A 23,898-nucleotide genomic window follows, 5' to 3' on the forward strand; every position below is an offset into this window, starting at 1 on the left:
TGTTATATAACCTAAGGGCAAATAAGCCATAACACAAAATTGCTGAAGGGATAAGTAATACTTCTTTTTCCTGACCTACATCAAAATACTTCAGATATCTCAACTTTCCAATGATCCTTTTAGTTAATATACTTCTACATATTCATCTGGTTCTCTGTAACTTCATTTTTCTTTGCTCTAGAATGCACTGTTTTAATTGTTTTTGTGTAGCAACTTTTCTCCTTACTAAAAAAATCTATTTTATAATTAAAGACTTCAAAAGTGATTCCTGTGTTGCCACATTTTATGGAGAAAAGAAAATGTTTAATTTTACTGTTTCTGAAATGTTTAATATTGATTTCTGAAAGGATGAAGTCAAATGATAATATGACTCATTTAAAGCTATAACTTTTTAAATATATTCTGAGGAACCTTTACAGAAATATTAACAATTTGCATTATGTTCCACTTAGAGTAAGAAAGTAATGCTAAAAATTATTCAAAATGAAAAAGTAAATATATATCTTTTTGTTAGTTTTTTGCAAAGCATTTGGGTTAAGTGACTTGCCCAAGGTCACATAGCTAAATTAAGTGTCTGAGTTGCATTTGAACTCAGGCCCTCCTGACTCCAGGGCTGGTGCTTTATCCACTACATCACCTAACTGTCCCTCATATCATTTTTCATAGAGAAAATCATAGCAACTCACTTTTTAGGCATTGTGTTTTATGTTAGATTTGAGCTGTAATTTCTTTGGAATGGGAAAGTTCCATGTGAGAGAAAGTCTAGTGAAATATCTACCAAGATAGGTATTCACCTCCTTTGTAGTTTATAATCTAAGGAAGTTACTTGAGAGAATGAGAAGTTAAATAATTTAACACATGGTACCATAGACTGTATATGACAGTTACTGCACTTTAACTTAACATCTCTCACAGGGAGACTCTGGAGACTTCCTATCACCATGTTCAAACCAATTGGGGACAAGTTGAATTAATGAAAAATCTGAATTACCAAAAAATGAATTTAATATTTTATGATGATTAAAAAATGAGATTATTGATTCTCAGGTAGTCTTATAGTTTATCAATCATCTGTGTAAAGGAGTATTTCTAAACTATTTCAAGGGCTATTCTCTCTTTTTTAATTGATATTTTATTTTTCCAATTACATGTTATGAAAGTTTTCAACATTCATTCACATGCATATGCATGGTTTTTTGGGTTTTTTTTAGGTTTTTGCACGGCAAATGGGGTTAAGTGGCTTGCCTAAGGCCACATAGCTAGGTAATTATTAAGTGTCTGAGACCGGATTTGAACCCAGGTACTCCTGACTCCAGGGCCGGTGCTTTATCCACTGCGCCACCTAGCTGCCCCACATATGCATGTTTCTAAGTTAAATAATTTCCTTTCACCCTCCCTTCCCTACCCCCTTCCCCTCAATGACAAACAGGCAAGTGAATATTGTACATACACATTTGTGTTTTAACATGTTTACAGATTAGTCATTTTCGATTAAGGGAAAAGAAAGAACAGCATGAGCATGGAAAGAAATACATAAAAATTTTTTTAAAAAAAATAAATGTAGTGTTCATTCAGATTTTGTAGAGGCTTGTTTTTTTTTTTTTTTTTCCTTCCTCTGGATGTCCATAGCTAGACTTCTAGGGTTGTCCTAGCTCTCTCGACTGCTGGGAGGAGTTACATCCATCAAAGTTGTTGTTAACATGTACAGTGTTCTCTTGGTTCTACTCCCTTCATATTCAACATCAGTTCCTGTAATTCTTTCCATGCTTCTCTGGAGTCTGACCATTTATGGTTTCTTATAGAACAGTAATATTCCATAGTATTCATGTACTTCTCTACTTGATGGACATCCCCTCAATTTCCAGTTCTTTTTCACTACAGAAAGCTGCTATGAATATTTTGAACATATGGGACTTCGCTCATTGTTAATGATTTCTTCTTGATATAGGCCTTGTATTGGAATTATGGGTCAAAGGGTATGATCATTTTCATTGCTCTTTAGACATAGTTCCACATTGCTCTCCAGAATGATTAGACCAGTTATGACCAAACAAGAAACAGTAAATTATAAATTGCTAAATGAATGATTTTGGCTATATTAAATTTAAAAGTTTTTGCACCAATAAAACCAATACTGCCAGAATTAGAAGGAAAACAGAAATCTGGGAAACAATTTTCACAACTAGATTTCTGATAAAGGTTTCATTTCTAAAGTATATAGAGAATACCATAAAATTTATGAAGTCACTTGTCATTCCTCATTCCTCAATTGATAAATGGCCAAAGGATATGAACAGAGTTTTCAAATTAAGAAATTAAAGCTATATATAATTGGGGTGGCTAGGTGGTGCAGTGGAAAGAGTACTGGCCCTGGAGTCAGGAGTACCTGAGTTCAAATCCGGCCTCAGACACCTAATAATTAGCTAGTTGCGTGGCTATAGGCAAGCCAGTTAACCCCATTTTCTTGCAAAAAGCTATATATAATCATATGGAAAAATGCTCCAAATCATTAATAGTAGTTGTAATAATGATATTTTTCCTTCCTTTTTTTGGAGAGAGAGAGAGAGAGAGAGAGAGAGAGAGAGAGAGAGAGAGAGAGAGAGAGAGAGAGAGAGAATGAATGTGAAACTGTCAGGTCAAATCATCTTTAAGTCTCCTTATTGGACAGATGAGAAAGCAAAAAGATTTCATTAAAAAACAGACTTTTATGGAAAGATATTGAAAGATTTGCCTGTGTAAAAGTGTTTGTTAATGAATGTTTGAAACATGAAACATTAAGTAGAAAGTTGGCTATTATCATAATTTTATGACATTGTCGTGTTATAAATGTATCATCACAGCTGTTATTCAGAAATCAGTCAGCATTCCATATTAGGTACAGTAATTTCAAAAAATCAGTTAAAATGGTTGATCCAAATTTATATTCAAAGTGCTAAGTAGGGGCGGCTAGGTGGTGCAGTGAATGCAGCACTCTCCCTGGGGTCAGGAATACCTGAGTTCAGATTCGACCTCAGACACTTAATAATTACCTAGCTGTGTGGCCTTGGGCCAGCCACTTAACCCCATCTGCCTTGCAAACAAACAAAGTCCTAGGTAGAACTATAGCAAGATTTGTCAGTCATTGATTTTTTTCTTTATTAGTTCTTTATCTCTAATATTTCATTTGTTGCCCTCAGCTTTTTAAAATGAAATTTTTTCACTTTAAAGTTTCAGAATATAGCTTTTAAAAAATTAGAATTTTACTTAGCAAGGAATGTGGTTTGTCTAAAATTAAATAGAAGTTCTAAAATTCACTAGGAGATTTAGAGTTCCTTTCTTGCTAGGTAGATATATGTTGAAATTCCAGTCTTAAGAAAGGTTGTTGGATTAAATAAAATTTGCATATTTCCTCCATTTACAAAGTTGCCATTTTTAAAAATTTATTTTTATCTCAGGAAATAGGACTTAGAAAGACTATGTCCCAGGATTTATTGGACAAGTTAGTGGCATAGAAACCATGTACTGAAAATGATTGTCATTTATGTGACAATTTATGTTAATAAACACTTACTTGCTATATGTATGTTTTAAACTCAACTGTTTGAATTTGAAAACAGTGATTTACTGTCAATTGTCAGTCTTCTTGGGAATGAGCATTTCCATTGTTTTTAAAATTTAAGATTAAATATTACTATTATTGTTTTAAGAAAAAAAATTAGAACAAATGAAAGTTCATAGGATTACAACTTTAAAGCTAGAAGAAATCTTAGAGGTTGTCTAGTTGAATCTTCTCATTTTATGGATGAGGAAACTTGATAACTATTGAATTTGTCAGGTGATTCTGAACCCTGCAGAGTTTATAGTGTTTGCAAACTCTTCATATATGTGTCTTTTCCTATAAAAATAGAACCTTAAGAGGTGGAAGAACCTTTAGAGGTCATCTAAGTTAAACCATTTATGAATATAGAAAATTTTTCCAGTATTCATCAGTACATTTCTTTTGAGACCATAGGGTAATAATCAGTTATTTTTTGAAGACAGTAGAGTAGGTAGCACTATAGTAAATAATGGAGATGAGAATAGTGGTCAAAAAATAGATTTGCTATCAAATGTGATACAGAATTTGTTCGTTGAGATCCCTATTTCCAAGGCATTAAATTGCAAGTGACTGATAGCTATGATGATGAAATTTCTAAGATTTTGTTGTTGTTGTTTATTTTTAAATTACCATCACAGATACACATATACATACATACATACATATGCACACATTTTTACACACACACACACAAACACATATATATATAATTCATATGTATTTTTGGTATCCTATACACTTCTTATTCCAATAGAATTTTTAAATTTGCATTTTATATGAGTTAAAGAGGAATTCATTAGAAACTTCTTAATTCTCAGCAATATCAAATGTGCAAAGTAATCATTACACATAAAAGGATAAAATGTTATAACTTTAGTTAAGAGGAATTACATGTGTTTGTGTGCTTTAGCAAAATAATAGCTTTTTGGTTTTTTTGACATCTTTCTGCCCTTTTAAAAAACTGTTGTATTTAATACATTTGATTGCTCTCATTTTGAAAATAGTTTTGTTCATTCTACATTACTTTATATTAATATTTCCATATTTGATTGTAGTCTTCACATTTGTCATTTTTGATCATCAGTATTCTTTTTGATTTTTCAAGTCAATAAAACAAAACATCTTTATCCCCTTATTCTGTTTATTTCATTGGAAGATATGATTTTCGTTCTCTTGATTCAGAAAAATATTTACTAAAAAATTGGTGATTTTCACATAGGAGTTTCTGAGATGAAAAAGTATGTTCTAAGTTTCCCATCAAAGTAGCTGAGTAACATTTTTTTATTTGAACAGATAATTTTCAGTTTTAAAAAAATGACCATTGAAGGAAGCATGACATTCCCTGAGAATTATTAGGAAATCAAAATATTTGAATTCTTAATAATTTTCTATAGTGTATTTACCACCTCATGTATAGAAACAGCAGTTTCCCTTCCCTCCCCCAAGATTGGAAATATTTTAGCCATGCCACTCATTCTTGGATTCAAATCTGCAAATACTTAATTGAACAATTGTGTAGTGCTATATGACAAAATAAATTCCTAAAGTTTTGAATAATTTCTAATAATGAAGCTACCCTAAGATAAAATAATTTCAATTATTGTGTTACAATGAAATACTTTGATCAACTTAGAATAAACTTCCCTTTTATTGTCTAGGAAAGTTAAATGAAAATATGATACTAACATACTAATCAGTTTTATGGAACTCTAGATGTTTCTTAGTTGCCGCATTTGAATTCATCTCATTTGAACATTACTCTATTCACATATGTAACTTTTCCCTCATTATTACTTATTCTTCATTTGGTTGCCTAGTTATATAAGGAGTACAGCAAAAAAATATTGGATTAAATAAAAAGTGTACTATGTTATTTGATATTGTACATAATTAGAAATATGCCTTTAGATTGAAGAAAATTATTTACAATTGTTCAAGATTCACCAAAATATCAAAATACTTTAAAAGAAAGCTATTGATATTATGCACATCATTTATTTCTGATTTATGATAAGCCAAATAATGAGTACAATTAGCACAATTGCTAATTTCTACCTGTGGTTTGTTCATTTAAGTAACAGTTATATTTAGTTTTAAATCAAGTAGATAACCTTGATTCCCTCTGTTTTGAACTAGCAGGATTGTTCTATTGATGGTGAAGATTTGAAACATGATTTTAAGAGATTACAGCTTGCAATGGAAATGGTGGGATTTCTTGCCATGACCCGGAGAAAGTGAGTTCATTTGATAAATTCTTACTATCCTTTCTCTCTTCTGATGCAGTGTTATGAAATACTTCGAGAACTATGTCATTCTGGACTACTGATATTATTGTGCAAATTAAGTTCAGTTTGCAACTGCAAAGAAGCCAAATATTTATAGTGTTGTTAAATTTGTTTGAGGGTAATTAGAGGAAGAGTCTTTGAAATTGTGAATTTTGAGTAGATTTTTCAAAGAATGCAGAAAAAATGAAAAAGATGTCTATGAAAAAAGTACTTTGTAATAACCTATTGCAAAAGTTCAGGTAAGGGATATAGTAAGGGTACAAGGATGTTAGCAATGAGAACAGAGAAGAGGGAACATCGTAGAATCCTTGAAGCAGGTAAACTTAATAGGCCAACAATCTTAATAGAGGAAGTTAGTGAAGTGGATGATTCATAGAGAGCACCGAAGTTTCAAACAATGAAAACTGGATGAATCGTGGTGCTCTGAAAGAAATAGGAGTAAGTTTTGGGGAAAGAGAATACCTCAATTTGAAATGGACTGCTCTGGAGGTGTTGGTACAATACACAAACTATGATGTCTAGGTAGTTGAAGCTGTGGGCCTGGAGCTCGGGAAGAAAATCCATTATAGAAAGATATATGGTAGACAGAGGGGAAGCTGTGGGAATGAAGGAGAATGCCTTATTTCAAAGGCCTTTAGGGGACCTTCATCTTAAGGAATGAAGAAAAGGACAAGGGAGCCAAGAAATGAGAGAGAAAGCTCAATTAGGAAGGGAAGTGGGAGAGAGTATCTGGTGGAAATCTGATGGGTACTGAAGCACTGAAAGCCTTGGAAGGATGGTGTGTTGAATTTGGAGGTAGAGGACCTAAATTCAAATTCTGTCTCTGACATTTCCTGCCTTTGTAACCTTGAACAAATCATCGACCCTCTATTCCTTAGTTTTCTCATCTCCAAAATGAGGAGGTTATACAAGATGATTCCTAAGATCCTTTCCAGCCCTCAATCTGTAGTCCTTAATTATAGGCATGTGGGAAGGAACCAGTAGAGAAGGAGAGATGGATGAGAGAGCATGGATTAGTACTAGTAGGAGGATTCATGAAACATTGCAGTCTAACACAAATGGGTTCTGGGCAGGAAACTCGACAAGCTGGAGGATATCATAAGGCAGAAAATGGGATAGAGACCTGGGATATATATCACATGAGGATTGTTTGGACAAATAACCAGACACTAGTACCTTGACCCCAGCCTCATGATGTTATGAAAGACAAACATCATCATCCTAAAGAAGACAAAATTTAGGGGACATATGATATTAAGTAGCTGAAGTATAGCGATATGGATTTGCTTGGCCCCAAAGTAGTAGGAGCAATGGGTAAAGTTGTAGAGAGGCAGACTTAGGCTTAATGTCAGAACAAAAAACCATAAATATTTAAACATTCTAAAGTGAAGGGACTTCCAGATTTATAAATTGTGTTTCACCTTCTTTAGAAGTCTTTAAGATGATCATTTATGGAGATGTCATAGAAGGAATTCCTAGAATTCCTAGAATTCCTCTGAGAGGAAAGGAGCAAAGAATGGGTAGCAATACCATGAAAGAGAAGAAAGTCTTCAGGAAGCAGTTCTTAGAATGCCCTAATTGATTGGTCTTGATCTTTTTAGTAAGACAGATGCCTGTTTTAAGTATAGGAGAAAAAAGAACTTTGAAAAAATCATAGTGAGCAGCCAATCAGTTAAAAAAATAGGATGGAGGGATTCATGAAAGCGGTATTATTTACTGGAAATTAAATTTGAAATTTGTTCCAAGTTGTTTTATGTGGTTTAAAGTTTAGATGAAATAGACTTGTATTTTTTGGGGGGTGGACGTTTTTAGTAATATAGCCCATGATCAAAACTTAGGTCTGTCATTTTTATTTTTACAGAATATTTTCTCTTTTATCTGCAATATTACATTTGGGGAATATCTCTTATAAAAAGAAGACATATAGAGATGACTCCATTGATATCTGTAATCCTGAAGTTCTTTCTATTGTCTCAGAATTACTCGAAGTAAGTGTTGGAAATGTTTTAACAATGGTTACTTTTTGGGTGGAAAGCTGCTATTTTTTTGTTTCAGAAATGTTCATTTCCATAAGAATTTAATGTTTCAGAACCGCTTTAAATGATCAGATAGACATGTCTTGTCCCATATTACATGTTAAAGTAAAATATTGGAACAAAAACTCAGTCACTGGAGTCTCAGATGCTTTTTCCATCTTGAAGTCAGGAAAATAAAAAAATTATTGTAAGACTTAACTAGGGAAAAATTAAATATTCACAAAGGGTGTTCTATTTGTTCTTCTCTCTGGCTTTACATTGTCATATTCAAGTATACGTTTTTTTCACTTTAGAGGGTGAATGTAGTTGGTAACTCTTCAGTGGCAGCTACTGTGCTTGACCAAAGCAGCTAAGGTGGTACAGTAGATAACAGTATGAGGTTTGGAGTCAGGAATACCTGAGTTCAAAATCCAGCCTCAGACACTTAGCATTTTGGGCATGTCACTCTACCTCTGTCATAGAAGGAATTCCTAGGAATTCCAGAACATCCTGGAAAAGGCAAGGGCAAACCACTCCAATTTTTTTTTGCTAAGAAAACCCCAAATGGTGTCTCAGAGAGTTGGAAGAGATGGAACCACCACAGTTGTACATGGGCAGAAGAGGTGGAAATGGGTTTAAATTATGAAACTGTTGAGGATATGTGAGGACTCACATAGAGACCTCCATGCAGTACCTCTCCCAGAATTGTACATTTGGGACAGATTTCCTTTAGTATGAAAATTTCATTTTTCTGGGTAGCATAAATGAGCATTGGAATTTCCACTATTAAGACCATATAATTTTAAACTTTTTTATTCTGAATTTTTTACTCATTAACTTAGCATCTTACATTTTAAAATTTGCTCCATAGAAGTAATTCCTCTCCCTCTCTCCCCAGTTTTGTTTTCATCAAAAACTTTTAACAAGATATACCTGATATTAAACTTTATGCTTTAATTGCCATTGAAGAACAGATATACACTTAGGAAATTATCTTTGAACTCCTCTTTGATTCTTTCTAATCACTTTTTTTTTTTTTTTGGTAAGGCAAACAGGGTTAAGTGGCTTGCCCAAGGCCACACAGCTAGATAATTATTAAGTGTCTGAGACCAGATTTGAATCCAGGTACTCCTGACTCCAAGGCTGGTGCTTTATCCACTATGCCACCTAGCTGCCCCTTCTAATCACTTTTAAAGCACAAGGGTTTACAGTTTTTCTTTTAGTCAAGTTAGTATCAGAATATTGAAAGATGGACTTTGGAGATAGATTCAGTTAAATCAAGGATTAAGTGATTGTGTTGGGTTATCTATTTGCTACTAAACCTTTTTCACAGCCAAGAATTGAAATTTGAACTGAAAGAAGCATTTTTTTTAGCTTTCTACTCTGTAAAATATCATGACATGTGCTTTGAATTACCCCACCATCCCCCAAAAAGCTCCTCAATGAACTAATGGTTTAATAAAGATATAAAGCAAGATAAGTGCTTGCTAAGTGTGGTTCCATGTAACTAAGGCAGAGTCAAAGAAGTGAAGAGATCATTTTTGTTTAGGGGGTTCAGAGGAGGCTTAGGGAGGAAATGGCATTAATAGTCTCCAAGAAGAGTGAGGAGGCAGTAATCTGAAAGAATTGTGTTCTCGAGATTGGGAATGCTGTCTGCTAGGCAGAAGGGGGAGAGGACATGACAGCCTTGGAGCAGCTAGGATCATTGACACAAATGGAGAGGAAGCCAGGAAGGGAGGTTGGGGTTAGATTTGTTGATGGTTTTGAAACAGATAAGGTATGGTACAGATTATTAAATACAATAGAAATATTGCTAGATTTGAAGTTAGAATGTATAGATTTGTTAAATTGCTTTCCTTCCCATTTCTTTCCTTTCTCTCCTTGGCCCCCTTACCTCTGCTAACTGAGAAAGTAAGGAAAACAAAATCCCTGTTACAAATCTCAAAATTACAAAGGCAAGCAAGACAAATTCCTGCATTGGACATATCCAGTCTGTATTCTTGAGACCATCATTTCTCAGTTGGGGGCAAGTAAAGTGTTTCCTTTTGAGTCCCCTGGGATCATGTTTAGTCATTTTGTTGGCAGAGTTCCTAAGACTTTAAAGAGTTGTTGGTTTTTACAATATTATTATAAAAAATATTCTCCTGGTTCTGTTCACATCTCTCTGAATACGCTTAAACAAGTCTTTCATTGTATCTTGAAAACCATCCCCTATAACTTTTCTTTTAGCATAATATAGTATTCCATCATATTCATTCATATCAAAGCTTATTCATCCATTCCCCAAAATGATGAGCACTTCCTCAGTTGCCAATACATTATCATCACAGAAAGAGGCACTCTAAATATTTTTGTACATTTGGGTCCTTTTCTTGTTTGATTTTTAAAGTATAATCCTATTAATAGTGTCACTGGATCAAAGGGTTTACACAGTTCAATAGTTTGGACATAGCTTCACATCACTGGCTCTGCTGCTTTTTACTTGAAGAACTAGGCAAGTCATTTAACTCTCTGGGCCTCTGTTTCTTCATCCTTTTAAAATTAGATCATCTGAGTAGAGTTTTTAGAAGTCTTTTCTATCATCCTAAGGACTTGAAATAGATTTTTGACAATTTAAATTAATAGAGGCGGAAAAGGAATTATAGATAGAGGAAGAACAGTATGGAGTCTAAACAATGCCACCTTTTGGAGGATGAGTTTACTTACTACCTACTATTATCTTCTTGGCTCTTTTTATTTCTCTATTCCTAACTCACCCTCTCAAAGGGATCCATCCCCAGCTCTCTCCTCCTATTTGTTCTCAGTCACATCACTCTCAACCCTACTCCACACTACTCTAATCCTGCCTAACCCTCCCGTGTGCCCTTTGAGCTTCCCATCCATGGTAAACCAACTTTATTTTGAATCTCATCCAGTCTCCCTGGTTCATTGGATATTCTTCTCTCCTCCTCAGCATTAATTTTACATTTTCTCATCCTCTTTGACACACTGATCCCAAAGGGGAAGCTGGAATACTTTTGTTTGTTTTTTTTTGTTTTTGCCAGGCAATGGGGTTAAGTGACTTGCTCAAGGACACACAGCTACTTAATTATTAGGTGTCTGAGGCCAGATTTGAACTCAGTTCCTCCTGACTCCAGGGCAGGTGCTCTTATCTACTGTGCCACCTTGCCACCCCCTTCCTTATGGAACTTAATAGTTTTGACTCTGACACAGATGGTAGCGTTAATTTGTAGAATCATGGAATGGTGTCCCTAATTTGTCCTTAGTGTAATTGATTACATTTTCTAAACTCTTTAAATACTTTACATTTCAAATGATAAATATTTATGTATTTATCTAAATTTAAATATATTCATAAGTGTACATTTCATTAAGAGAAATTAAGTACCTGAATATAAAATGTGATACATTTCTGTTACTTTTTATTGTGAATTTTACATGATTATGGTTAACTTTTGGTTGCACTGAGGGAGGGAGAGGCAAGAATACTTCTGTGAAGTACACATAATCCAAAGTTACTTGTGTTTGACTAAGTTTTTTTTATGCCCTCAGTTAAATGTGGTTATGCTTCCTATTGTGGAAATTTACTTACATTAAAATCAGGAAACCTAATGTGAAGGCTTTTTTAGGAGGGGCTGAAAACTGTCCCATTTACAAGCTTCAAACTCCTCCTTTAGTGGGTGCTCTGGGTGTAAGTGGACTGTGTCATCTGATAGTTTGGCCCAAGTTTATTAAAACTTAATACAGATATATTCTTGTAAACTTTTGCAGAATAAGGGATAAACTTGGGGAATTCAAAGAATATGTATAGCTAACATTTTATATATTTTTAACATTTTATTCCATGCTTAGCTTTCCTTTTTTCATTAAAATGCAAAGAAGTTTTTCTCACAGATACCACTTTCAGTTTCTAGACTGTGATAATGGGATTGATAGATCTTTTCCATGTTTTCACATCTGCTAGTGATTATTCTGTTTCACCTTCACTCTTCTTCATGCTATTTAAATTTTTTTTTCTTGTATCATTTTGTCTATAGGACACATTATGTACTTTGAATCTTAAGAAGTAGAGATGCAATAAATCCTTGGTGTGTTTTTTAAGGGAAAAAAGTTGTTGATATTTAAAGATCTAACCCTCCTGTTGTCCCTGCTTATACTGCACCTGGGAGCAAGGGATCACCAAACTTTTGGAGTGATGAGTTAACTCAAGTCATAAAAACAGCTAGTTAAAACTGCTGTGCTAAGTAGTGTTGTTAGGGTCAGGCCAGAGAGTGCAAGGGAAGGGTGACTAGAAAAAATGACAGTGATTTTCATCAACTAAGATTTTTTTTTTCTTTCAAAGGAAATTTTATAAATTGTATATTTTATTTTTTAAAGTAAAAATGTTTTTAAAATTATATAAAGGACAAAACAAATAATGAGAGGTTTTTATGAATGGAACTAAAAAATCTATTATTTGTATATAGTAAAAAGAATATTTAAAAAGTTTAACATGCATGATTACTTTTTAACTTTTTTTCTGATTTTTGCTCCTTTTATTCATATAGTTGGAGCAGTCTTTTGATTCACCCTTTTGACTCACCTTTCTTTACATATCTTCATATAAAGCTTCAAATAATTTAGTTCTTGATGTTTATAGTTTCTTAATGAGGCAATGATATTCCATTACATTGATATATATTATATTACATTTTTGTTCAATCTTTTGTGAAGCCTTGAATAGAATTTTCTTTTTTTTTTACCATTATAAATGGTATTGGATTAATATGAATTTTTTCAAGATTTTAAATCAATCATGGATTTGCTTATATACAAGAGTTTACACAGCAGTGTTATTGGAATATTGTATTTGTTTTTGACTTATACTCTGATGCAAATGCGCTGTTATCTGATGGGACTATTTTCTTTTTATAAAGTCTAGATGTGGCAAGGTGGAAATTAGGGTTGAGACTCAGGGAATAGGTAGCTTTTGTTTTAAAATGCCCCTGAACTACAGTGAATTAACCTCTATATGGGATATTGATGTCATTGTTATCTGCTGTGCTGAACTGAAATAAATTGATGGAATAATGGAAAGGAGAAACTTTCAAGAATTTATAATACCCCTGAATTCCCATATGATAAAAATTTTTTCTCTTTTGAGTTAATAACTTGGGTGAATAAATAAATTTCCCCATTGATTTGTAAAGTTACAAATTTCTAAAAAAAATTTAAATATATTTTTATTCTCCTTTTTATAATTGATTACTTTTCACCAACTCACCTTTCTTTTTTGCCTAACTTTTATTGTATATGATCATACTTGAGGATGAATATGTAATTTTGTTAGGTATCACTTTGATCATCAATAAGACTACTTAGAGTGACTTTAGGGATCTTTCATTCTAATGGGGAGATGAACCATGTACACATGAAAATGCAAATTTTATATAAAGTAGTAAAAAATAATCTTAAGAGTTAGTTCAGTAACTTGGGGAATCAGGAAATCTTAAAGGAATTAGTACATTTTCGAATAGTTCTGGTTGTTTTGCTTTTTTAAATGGATCTAGAGAATGTATGAGATGAAGGTGAGGAAGAATATGTCACATGTTATAGACAAGACCTAGTTGTGCAAATAGACAAAAATGAGTAATGGAATGGCATATATGAGGAACAGAGGAGTTCAATTTGGCTGGAACAATGATGAAAAGAAATAATGAAACAAGAAAGCAAGGTGGAAAAGAGACTGAAGAGATTTAGATGGCAGGCTGAGGATTTTATATTATGCTATAATCAATAGAAGAACCAATTAAAATTTTTACATAGAGGAATGACACAGTTAAGTCTGGATGCTGTAATGAGTTGGAGAAAGTAAAGGATGGAGTCCAAAAGTCCATTTAGTAGGCTTATTAAAGGGATGATGCTAAAAATGTGGAGGAATTGGATCAAATAACTTGACAGATGATTTGAGGAGGATGATGGAAAGAAGAATCAAACGTGATTTTGAAACAATCTATTTGACTGGAATTTTTTTTTTTATTATTTTATTATTGTGGTGCCATAGCAGTACTGAGAAGAGTTTAAAGAGAAGGATGGTTTGGAGGAGAAGCATAGTAGTTCTGTTTCAGATGTCCAGCAGGTGTTTGGATATTAGAGAGAAGTGGGGCTTAGGAGAAAAGTGCCAATTTTTTTTATTGTGTGAGTTGGCCAGTTTCCTGTATCCTCATTTACTGTATTTCCTGTATCTTAAGCTAACTTTTCTCTTTGTCTTCCTTCTCTCCTAGGAATTAGAGGTGTTAGGGAACTAACAAGTAGCTCCTCACTGTGAGGCATCACCCTGAATCCTTCAACAGTGATTAGCTTACCAGGTTAACTAATCACAGGTCTGAACTTAGATAAAATTGCTTTCCTATCCAGTCTCCTGGCCCACCCAGACATCTCTGTTGAAAATCACAAATGATGTCATAGCTTTTCTGCTATACTGCCTGCTACTCCAGTGCTACCCTGGAATCACTATCTCAGATGTTAGCATGGAGTTCTACATCTTGGGTCTGTGGGCTTTTAAAAAAAAGTTTGTTAGCTCTGTTTCAATATTACTGGCTTTCTTTAAAATTTTATATTTTATTTTTGCATTTTTAAAACATTCTTAAGGGGTTCATAGACCTTTTAGACTATCAAATAAATTAATGATTCAAAAACCAGTAAGAATCCCTGTTTTAGACTTTTCTGGACCTTTCCTTTTTTTCCATTAAATTTTGATCTACTTTTTTTTTCCCCAATCCCTTTATGTATATTTGTTATTGCTAAGGAAATTATAAATTTACCTGCAGTGGACAGGTAGTATAGACAGTTGTGATTCAAAATGTTTGTGAATTCCTGAGGCATTAATTCATACTGAAAATTTTTTAAATCGTCTTGAGCTGGTTTGAGCTATCTTCAATATACTCATGAGCTTAGAGAAAGAAGTTTTTTTCTTTCTGTTAAGTGAAAGAGATGTAGGAATACATTTCTCAATTAAATTTTCAAAGTTTAAAATTTCAAAGCAGTAAGATTTTTTTCAATGAGAAAAAACCTTTTAAAATAAATAGTATCATTTTAGGGAATGGGGGGGAATATTGCAAGGCAATGGGGTTAAATGACTTGCCCAATGTCACACAACTAAGTGTTAATTATCTGAGGCTGGATTTGAACTCAGGTCCTCTTGATTCCAGGGCTGGTCTCTCTTTCTACTTTGCCTAGCTGCCCCCAAGGGAATTTTTCTTAAAGGGAATCATTCTATTTTAGGGTTTGTTTATAAATTTTGATATAAATATATGACAAAGTTCCTTGTATTAGAATCCCTTTCATAATCTGTGGCAAAATGAATGGAATTAGCTGCAGTTTTCTGAAATGGAGGTTTTCTTAATCATTTCTTATAAGGGAAAGCTCCCTTTTTTATGTACGTGGACATACTCACCATGCATACTGCCAAACCACATAATTATCTGACAAATTTTCATGGACAGTATTTCATAAGCAAGTGCTCAACCTTTTGTGTTTGGTAGCTAAAATTTAATTAAATTCAGTAAGTCATTAGCAATTGAAAATAACTGCTTCCTTTGAGGACTTTCAGAAATTGCTCAGGGAACTTGACTGACTAGAATTTTGTAATTTTTCTTACTGTTTCATATGTTTATCTTTTCTCTAATTTGTGCCTTCACCCTTGGGGTGTGTTTGTGTGTGTGTGTGTGTGTATCTCACATTTTCTTTGTTGTTTTTTTTTTTCCACAATATGAGCACATAGGCTTCAAATATTTGTCAGTAATTGGCAAGTTAAATTTAGGCTCTGGTACTTTTTGTGAATCTGCAATAATATATTTACCAGACCCTATTTAAATGTTGTACTTTACATAACTTTCTTGTATAATTTGAATTTTTACAATAATTATCCCATGGTGATGATTTAGCTTTAAATGTATCTTAATTTTGTATTTGTGAATTTTTTGCTTTAAAAATTTTTTGCTATTTTTTGTTTTCATATTACCTTCATTTCCTAATATACCATTTCTTTTTTGACAAGGCTGCTTAAAATTTATTCTTTTTCTAGTTGAGAGCATAGAAGAGAGAATACAAAAATGGGGAAGAGTAAGGCAGGGAAGTCTTGTTGAGGAAATAGTAGAGTCCTTTTGCAGTTGGTGTCGGGAGCCCTTTTGTGCTCACTTCTTTCATCAAGACCATAGGTTGACTGAACTCTTTTTCATGTTGTGTATCACAACAGTCTTAACTCCCTCTCCAATCCCTTACCCCCCCCCCCACTGAAAAAGAAAATATTCGGTTATTTGCTTTTTAAATTAGAGTACCTACCACTTTACTCATTCACCAGACAGATATTCTGTTTCCAATCTATGGACTGTTAAAATTGAAGATAGAAACTAAGAACATACTGAGAAAGAGTAATATTACAAGGTGAAAGAGTGAAGAAATACATAAACTTATTATTACTCTAGGTCACATATCCTCTCTTGGCATCCCCTCTCCTCTATTCATACTGTTGTTTTGTCTATTTGTGTTCTAGACACAAATCTAAATTCACAGAAGCTCTCAGAGTTGGACTTGCAAAGTTCAGTCAATCTCATGTATTAGACTCAGTATCCTTAAAACTCCCTATGTCTGTTCTTTCTTGACTCTGGTTTTTATGAATTTCTTAAATCACAGTAACAAGGAATCTGCTTTTGTCCCTGCTTCACACTTATAGTTTTTGACTTTGGATGAAGAAGCTTAATTTTTTCTTCTGTGTGACCGCCTTTCAGATATTTGGAAACAGCCGATGTCTCTAAACAAGGCTTCTTTTCTTCTGGTTCTTTGCTTTTCTTTTAAACATTCTCATGTTAATCCAGGCACCAAACTTTGGAATCATCTTTCATTCTTCCTCACCCTCTTGTTCTAAATGCAGTTTGTTGCCAAATTCTGTAGATTCTACTAAGACATTTATTCCCTTTCCTTTGCCACGATTCATTATTCCCAATTTAGGACAAATTAAACCATCATAGTAAAATGCAGAAAGTATTAAGGCAGCAATTATTAGATTTTTAACAGAAAGCAAAGATATTAGGGACATATAAAACATTTTTGTTTGTTATTTAAAGTACAGTAATAATTAATATAATTAAGAGGCTACCACAACTATTATTAATTTCATTCTCTGTATTTGTCTCTACATCATATAGCACATTGTCTTACACATGGTAGATGCTTAATAAATTCTTGTTTTCTTATTGATAGTGAAAGAATTGGTAGATGTGATTTCTAAGCTGCTACTAATCATTTTGGAAGGACCATGTAAAATAGGACTTACATTGCAAATTGAACAAGGACCAGCACCCCAATTTTCAAGAATGGTAGATGGAGGAGTCTATTGCCTAAAGACCAGTGAATTATTCCTGACCATTCTAAAATGCAATAGTTGTGATCACATCAAGACAAGTAATGCCAAAATAAGCTAATTTCCTTTTTGTGAGAGGGTGGATAGACTGGTAGATCAAAGGAATATATAGTTTACTCAAACATTAGTAAAGCATTAAATAGGGCCTCTCACATTATTCTTATGGACAGTGTAAAGATATGCATGCTAGGCAATAGTGTATTTAGCCAAACCTAGAAAATCATTGAATTGTCAGATTCATATAGTAATTATTCATAGGATATCATCTTGGAAGGAGTATAGTCACATGTGTGTATGCTTCCATATATATTTGGAACATAAGTGTGTGTGAGCCAATATATAGGGAAAGTCATTTGTATATAGTGATCTCAATGGTAGAGGGTATATCTGATAAGGAATTGCACTAAAAAAATTCAGGGCCATATCTCCTCTGCAGTCTTCTAAAGTGAACAAATGGCACAGAGTTAATGAGACTTGCCCAGTGTATCTTGAAGGACCTGGACTTGTCTTCCTGACAAGTGTTCTGTTCTTTTATGCCATGCTGCATATCATATTACTATACACCTGTTTTATATACACACACACACACACACACACACATACACACACACGTGCATACACAGATATGTTGTTTTTGAAAATATTTTTCTTTTTGAATAAATGAATTTTCAGTGATTTCAGTGAACTTTGCATCTGCCAAATATTTTAAATAAATACTCTGGATTTTTGTATTTTAGGTGAAAGAAGATATGCTATTTGAAGCATTGGTTTCTAGAAAAACAGTGACTGCGGGTGAAAAGCTTATTTTGCCATATAAACAAGCAGAGGTATGTATTGGTTCATTTTTCAAATATCTGAATGTTTAAAAAAATTATTTCTGTAGTCTGTTCTATCATTGATTTGATTAATATGGTTGATATAGTTAATGATTATGAGAATAATAGCAACATTAAAAAACTTTAATTTCTATGACTTATAATATCAGTATAGTTGGTTACTCCTTCAGTGATGGTATATCATTACACATTTGCTGTGTTTCTTTTGTAAATGTCTTCTGATCAATCATAGTTGATCCACTAAAAATATCAGAAATTTTAAATGTTTAACAACAAAAACCTTAAGCAGTATTAATTTATGGTTTTTAAATTCATTATTCAAGGATTGTCTTCTTACACCATTGTTCTCCAGTATTAATCTTTTGATTATTGTGTATGTACCAATTAAACACATGGACTGGCTGTTGCTTAATTTATAGCATGAACAGTCTTTCAGTTCTTTTGAGCTCTTGCCCCCCATGTCCATGCAATCTTTTTTTCTTCTAGTCAAATTGTTCTTGGCATCCTGACCATCATTTATTTTTCCTTCCTACTTCTTGGTTTATAATCTACTGTTGCCTGCCTATGTCTACATTAGTCTCTTTGTGGCACTTAGAGAAACTTTAATTCATGTTCTGTGGTTTTAAAGGTATATAAAATTACAAGAAGAAGGTTGGGTTTGTTGAAAACATTTTACTGTTGCCCAAAAGGCAATCTACCTATTTTCTTGCTTCTGTTCTATCCTGGGCCCAACTCATTGTCCTTTTACAATGTTATTCTCAGACATATGCCCTTATAAACCAGCTGTGTGGGTTGAGTATCTAATATATATCATTGTTTGGACAGTAGTCCCATTTTCATTGAAATGGGTGTTTGTTTTTGTTTAGTTAAGCTAAACACTTTTTTTCATTTTTTATTTTTACATTGCTAAAATGGTCTTGTTGTAATCCCCCCCTCCCTACAAAAATAAAAACCTCTCAAAAAATAAAGGGAAAGAGAAAAAAATTATTTCAGTTTGTATTTGGATGCCATCAGCTCCCAACTCTGGGGTGGATTGCATTATTTATTTATCCTAAGTCCATCTAGGAAGTTACTTCCATATTTTTTCCCACTGTTGCTGATTATATTTCCCTCCATCCATTCTTCCCCATCCATCCATTCTTCCCCATCCATCCCTCCTTCTGTAGTCTGTTTTATCATTGATTTGGCTAATATCGTTAGTATAGTTACTGATTATGAGAATAATAATAGCAACATTTCCTCCTCAGAAGTGTGCTATGGGGCAGCAGAGTGGCACAGTGGACAGAGTACCAGTCCTGGGCCAGGAGGATCCAAGCCCAAATCCCACCCCTGATACCCAATAACTACCCAGCTGAGTGGTCCAGGGCACACCACCCAATCCCACTACCTTGCAAAAAACAATTAAAATGTGTTGTATCTGACTAACCTCTATCACCTACACCCCCCTTCTCCTCCTGTTCCCTGTCTCCCATCCCCTTCTTCTCCTTTGTTCCTCTAGGAGAAAAGAGTTCTCTACCCTGTTAAGTGTGCATATTGTTTCCTCTGATCCATTTCTAATGAGCTCCAAGGCTCACTCAATCCCTCCCCATCTTCCCCCGGTCCACTCCATTGTCAAAAGCTTTTTCTTGACTCTTATGTGAAATATCTTAGCCTATTCTACATCTTCTTTTCCTTTTTCACCCATTGATTCCATCTTTATAATATATCTTCATATTCACCTCTCTTCTGTGCCTTGTCTATATATATATATATATATATATATATATTCTTTCTTTCAAACAAACTGCTCTATTAAATGAGAAGGCTCATATGAGTTATCAGTATCTTCTTCTCATGCAGGAATATAATCAGTTCGGCATCATTAAGTTCATCATAGTTAGTCCTTCTCATCTACCCCTCTATGGTTCACCTGAGTCCTATGTTTGGAGATTAAACTTTCTATTCAGCTCTGGTCGTTTCTACAGGAATACTTGAAATTTCCCTTGAAGTCCATCCTTTCCCCTGAAAGAAGATGTTCAGTTTTGCTAGTAGTTGATTCTTGTTTACATTCCGAGCTCTTTTGCCTTCCAGAATATCACATTTCAAGCCCTAAGAGCCCTTAATGTGGATGCTGTTAAGTCCTGTGTAATCCTGACTGTAATTTGAATTGTTTCATTCTGGATGCTTGTAATATTTTCTCTTTGACTTGGGAGTTTTGGAATTTGCCTATAATACTCCTCTTTCAGGAAGAGATCAGTGGTTTCACTCAATTTCTATTTTACCTTTTGCTTCTAGGGATATCAGAGCAATTTTCCTGTAGAAATTTTTTAAAAATGAAGTCAAGACTCTTTTCCTAGTCATGACTTTCAGGTAGCCCAATAATTTTTAAATTGTCTCTTCTATCTGTTCTCCAGGTCAGTTGTTTTTTCCAATGAGATATTTCATGTTTTCTTCTAGTGTTTTATTCTTTTGGAACATGAATTTGCATGTCATCCTTGCACAGAGGCCATGCTAATCTTTTCTGTATCACTCCAATTTGTGTGTGTGTGTGTGTGTGTGTGTGTGTGTGTATATGTGTGTGTGTGTGTGTGTGTGTGTGTGTGTGTGTGTATAGATATACATACATACACACACACACACACATATATGCGCATGCTGAAGGAAGAAGCACTTTTTCATTCTTTTGGTATTGTTTTATTGTTTTGTGATTTCTCACAAAGTCATCAGCCTCCCTCAGCTCCACTCTACATTTGAAGTAGTTATTTTATTCAGAGAGCTTTTTTTGTCTCCTTTTCCATCTGGCCAATTCTACTTTTTAAGGTAGTATTCTCCTCATTAACTTTTTTTGACTGTTTTTCTATTTGATCTAAATTGTTTTTTCAACATGTTTTCTTTGGCACTTTTTGTATCTCCTTGATTTGCTGACTTGGTTTTCATGCTTTTTCTGCATCACTCTCATTTTTCTTTCCAATTTTTCCTCTACCTCTCATACTTCACAGCATGAACCCAATTCCAATTTTTCTTGGAGGCTTTGAATACAGAAGCTTTGACTTTGTCATCTTCTGAATATATGTTTTGATCTTCCATGGAACCAAAGTAATTATCTATGATCAGGTTTTTTTTTTCCCTCTTTACTCCTTTTCCCAACTTGTGCCCTAGTTTTGAAGTACTTTCTAAGCTTTTGAGTATTTTTGGCACACCCCATTGCCATAGGGCCCTAAACTGCAACCAGGGTCTGAATGTGAACAAAGCGCCAGGGTCTTGTCCCAGGGACAGAGGAGAAGCTTCACAGTCTCCCCCCCTTACCTTCTGTGTGCTGAGCGCACTGGGAGCCACTGCAGGCAGCCCCCTGCTAAGTGGCTCCGCAGGCCTGCTTCCATTTCCCAGACAGGAGCTGTGCTGAGGGCCACGCTGACCTGCGCTCCTTGTTCAACTCTAGCTGAGTTTTCCTCACTAATCTATTTATTAGAGTGTCCCATAGATGTCCCTTGTTCATTTGTACTTTGGCTAAAAACATCCTTTAAGATGTGAGACTATTAGTTTGAAGTGCATATGTTTTCCTGTTATTCATTTCCCAAGGATTCCTCGCATCTGACAAGAAATATTATATAACAAAAGTGTCAAACTCACTATTTGTAGGCCCCACATACAGCCCAAACAGGTGAAAGTGTACTGGGGAAATAATGAATAAAATAAAAGAACCCAGGGGATGTTCATTTATGGTTTTTAAATTCAGTATTTAACTTTCAGGGATCTTTACACCATTGTTCTCCGATATTAAAATATAAATGGAGGAGACATCTTAAGACTATTTTTTAGCTTTCTTTTGACTAACCTTAGAGTGAACATTGTAGAGTGAGTAGAGCTCTGGACTTACAGATAACAGACAATTAAAATCATCTCTGTCAACATGAAAAAGACATTACATCTTTTTGTCGTCCTTATTTCACAAGTGGAGATAATAGTTGCCTCTATGTCATAGTGCTGGTATTTGCATCAAATGATATGATAGTTTAAAATTAAAGTGTATCAGCTCTTGTTATTGCTAATATTGCATCATGTTGTTGATTCAGATGGTTTTGTTTAATCAGTTAAACAGTCAGCACAAAGGATTTATAGTCTCCACATCTCTTAAGTAGTGACTTCGATTTGATCTGCTGTGGAAAATCACTGGCCAAAGTGTGCCTGATTGCTTTTCCTGTGGTTGTCGATCAGAGACCCCTTTTAGTTGTCTCTAACGAGGGTGGAAACTGATGATCCAGGATGAAGGAAGTGCTGCCCCCAAGACCTTGGGGGTCCCGGCAAAGGACTGCAAGGAGCCAAGGGTGGGAAAGGGAAGCTTGGCTCAGTCGGGGCTGAGGGGTTTTGATGGTAGATGGAATGGTGGGTGTGGCAGACCCCACTGAGGTAAGAGGGGTCAGGTTGGAGATTGAGGGCATGGGCTCCACACTGGGGCTCCAGAGGCACCGAGCGCTCTGACCCAGAGCCATTCTGGAGCTCTTGAATGGTGGAGATGATGCGATCATCACATTCTCCAGGATATCAGGGATATCAGGCTTTCATTAGGGTGAAGGGTGGAGAGGAGAGGGAAGAGATGTAACTCAGGGATGAGTGCACCTGAAGCTGTGGACTTAGGAAGACAAGGTCCGCTGATGCCGGGTGAGGAGTTGAGGACGTGCAGACTTGAGCAGTGAGTTTGGGGGCAGAGTAGCAGCCTTAAAGGCCTGAACTTCCCCTCTCAGTCTGTTTCGGGTCCCTCCTCTGCAGCTCACCACTTGTTTTTTTCCCTTTTCATGGACTTTCATATTTTACATTTTATGTATTCATGTATTTCCTCTATAGACTGCTACTTCTTTGAAGAGCCATTACTTATGAAAGTAATTCATGTTCCACAAGAACTGATAAGAAAACTGTTCCTCACTGGCAGAAATTAGGGACTCAAAAAAGGATATGCATTCTTATTGCTTAACATTATAAATAAATTGGAGGAGAATAAGATTTAGGTACCTTTTCTAGCTATCATTATGGGATGGTTTTAAAACAAGCAGTAGAGACAATTAGAAAAGATAAAACAGGTCATATTCTGTATAAATAAAAATCTCTAAATCAATAGGGCTAAAATAAAAGGGTATCCTGTAGATTAAGGGGGAAACTTGCTACACATATTTTAGATCAAGATCTGATAAGTCATGTAGCTAATATAAATTTGTAAAACCAAGAAACATTTTCCAGTTAGGGTAGATAAGGGGGCAAAGGCTATGACCAAACCATCTCTCCAAGAAAGAGTTGCAAACTATTAGCACCCATAGTAGAAAAGAATGCTATACATAAATCAAAATCAGAATAACTTTGAGATTTCACCTCACACTCATAAATTTGCAGAGAAGAGAATTGCTGGAAAATGGTTTTGGAGGGGCTCCAAAGACAAGTACACTACTAATAGGATATTGATGAAAGTTTGGATTGGTTCAACCATTCTGGAAAACAGTTTGGAAACATGCTATTTAAAAAAACTTTCATCCACTCAATCTTTATCTTGTCTACTGTAACAGTTTAAAATGCTTTGTCAGAGTGTTTTCCTGAAATTCACACAAACTGTATCTACACCATTTTCCTTTATTTTTCAAGTTTGGCAATCCTATTGAGAGGAAATAATTTGTTTGGCATGAAATATATTGGTTCTTTGCAATCCCTTCTTTTCCAAATGTTTACTAATGATCTGTTCTCACATTTTCCCAGTCACCAGTATGTAGTTTTTCAATTGTATTCTTTTCTTTTTTTGAAATATTTTTTGGCCTTAGGCCAT

At 34.5% G+C, this 23,898-nt stretch overlaps 1 protein-coding gene and 1 pseudogene across 10 annotated transcripts in view; one reads left to right on the forward strand and one right to left on the reverse strand.

Moving 5' to 3' along the window:
* Window positions 1-23,898, forward strand: part of MYO9A (myosin IXA) — a 217,363-nt gene that overhangs the window by 66,434 nt on the left and 127,031 nt on the right. For 7 of the 10 annotated variants that reach the window (XM_074233066.1, XM_074233060.1, XM_074233061.1 and 4 more), the window contains 3 exons: window positions 5,714-5,811; window positions 7,724-7,850; window positions 18,015-18,104. In XM_074233066.1, coding sequence (XP_074089167.1) covers window positions 5,714-5,811; window positions 7,724-7,850; window positions 18,015-18,104 — 315 coding nt within the window. The remainder of the gene's footprint in view (window positions 1-5,713; window positions 5,812-7,723; window positions 7,851-18,014; window positions 18,105-23,898) is intronic. The other 3 variants (XM_074233062.1, XM_074233064.1, XM_074233065.1) reach the window with 1 other exon arrangement.
* Window positions 20,556-20,638, reverse strand: LOC141523167 (U6 spliceosomal RNA; annotated as a pseudogene).

The sequence above is a fragment of the Macrotis lagotis genome, chromosome 4, assembly GCF_037893015.1.
Source record: "Macrotis lagotis isolate mMagLag1 chromosome 4, bilby.v1.9.chrom.fasta, whole genome shotgun sequence".
NCBI lineage: Eukaryota > Metazoa > Chordata > Mammalia > Peramelemorphia > Peramelidae > Macrotis > Macrotis lagotis.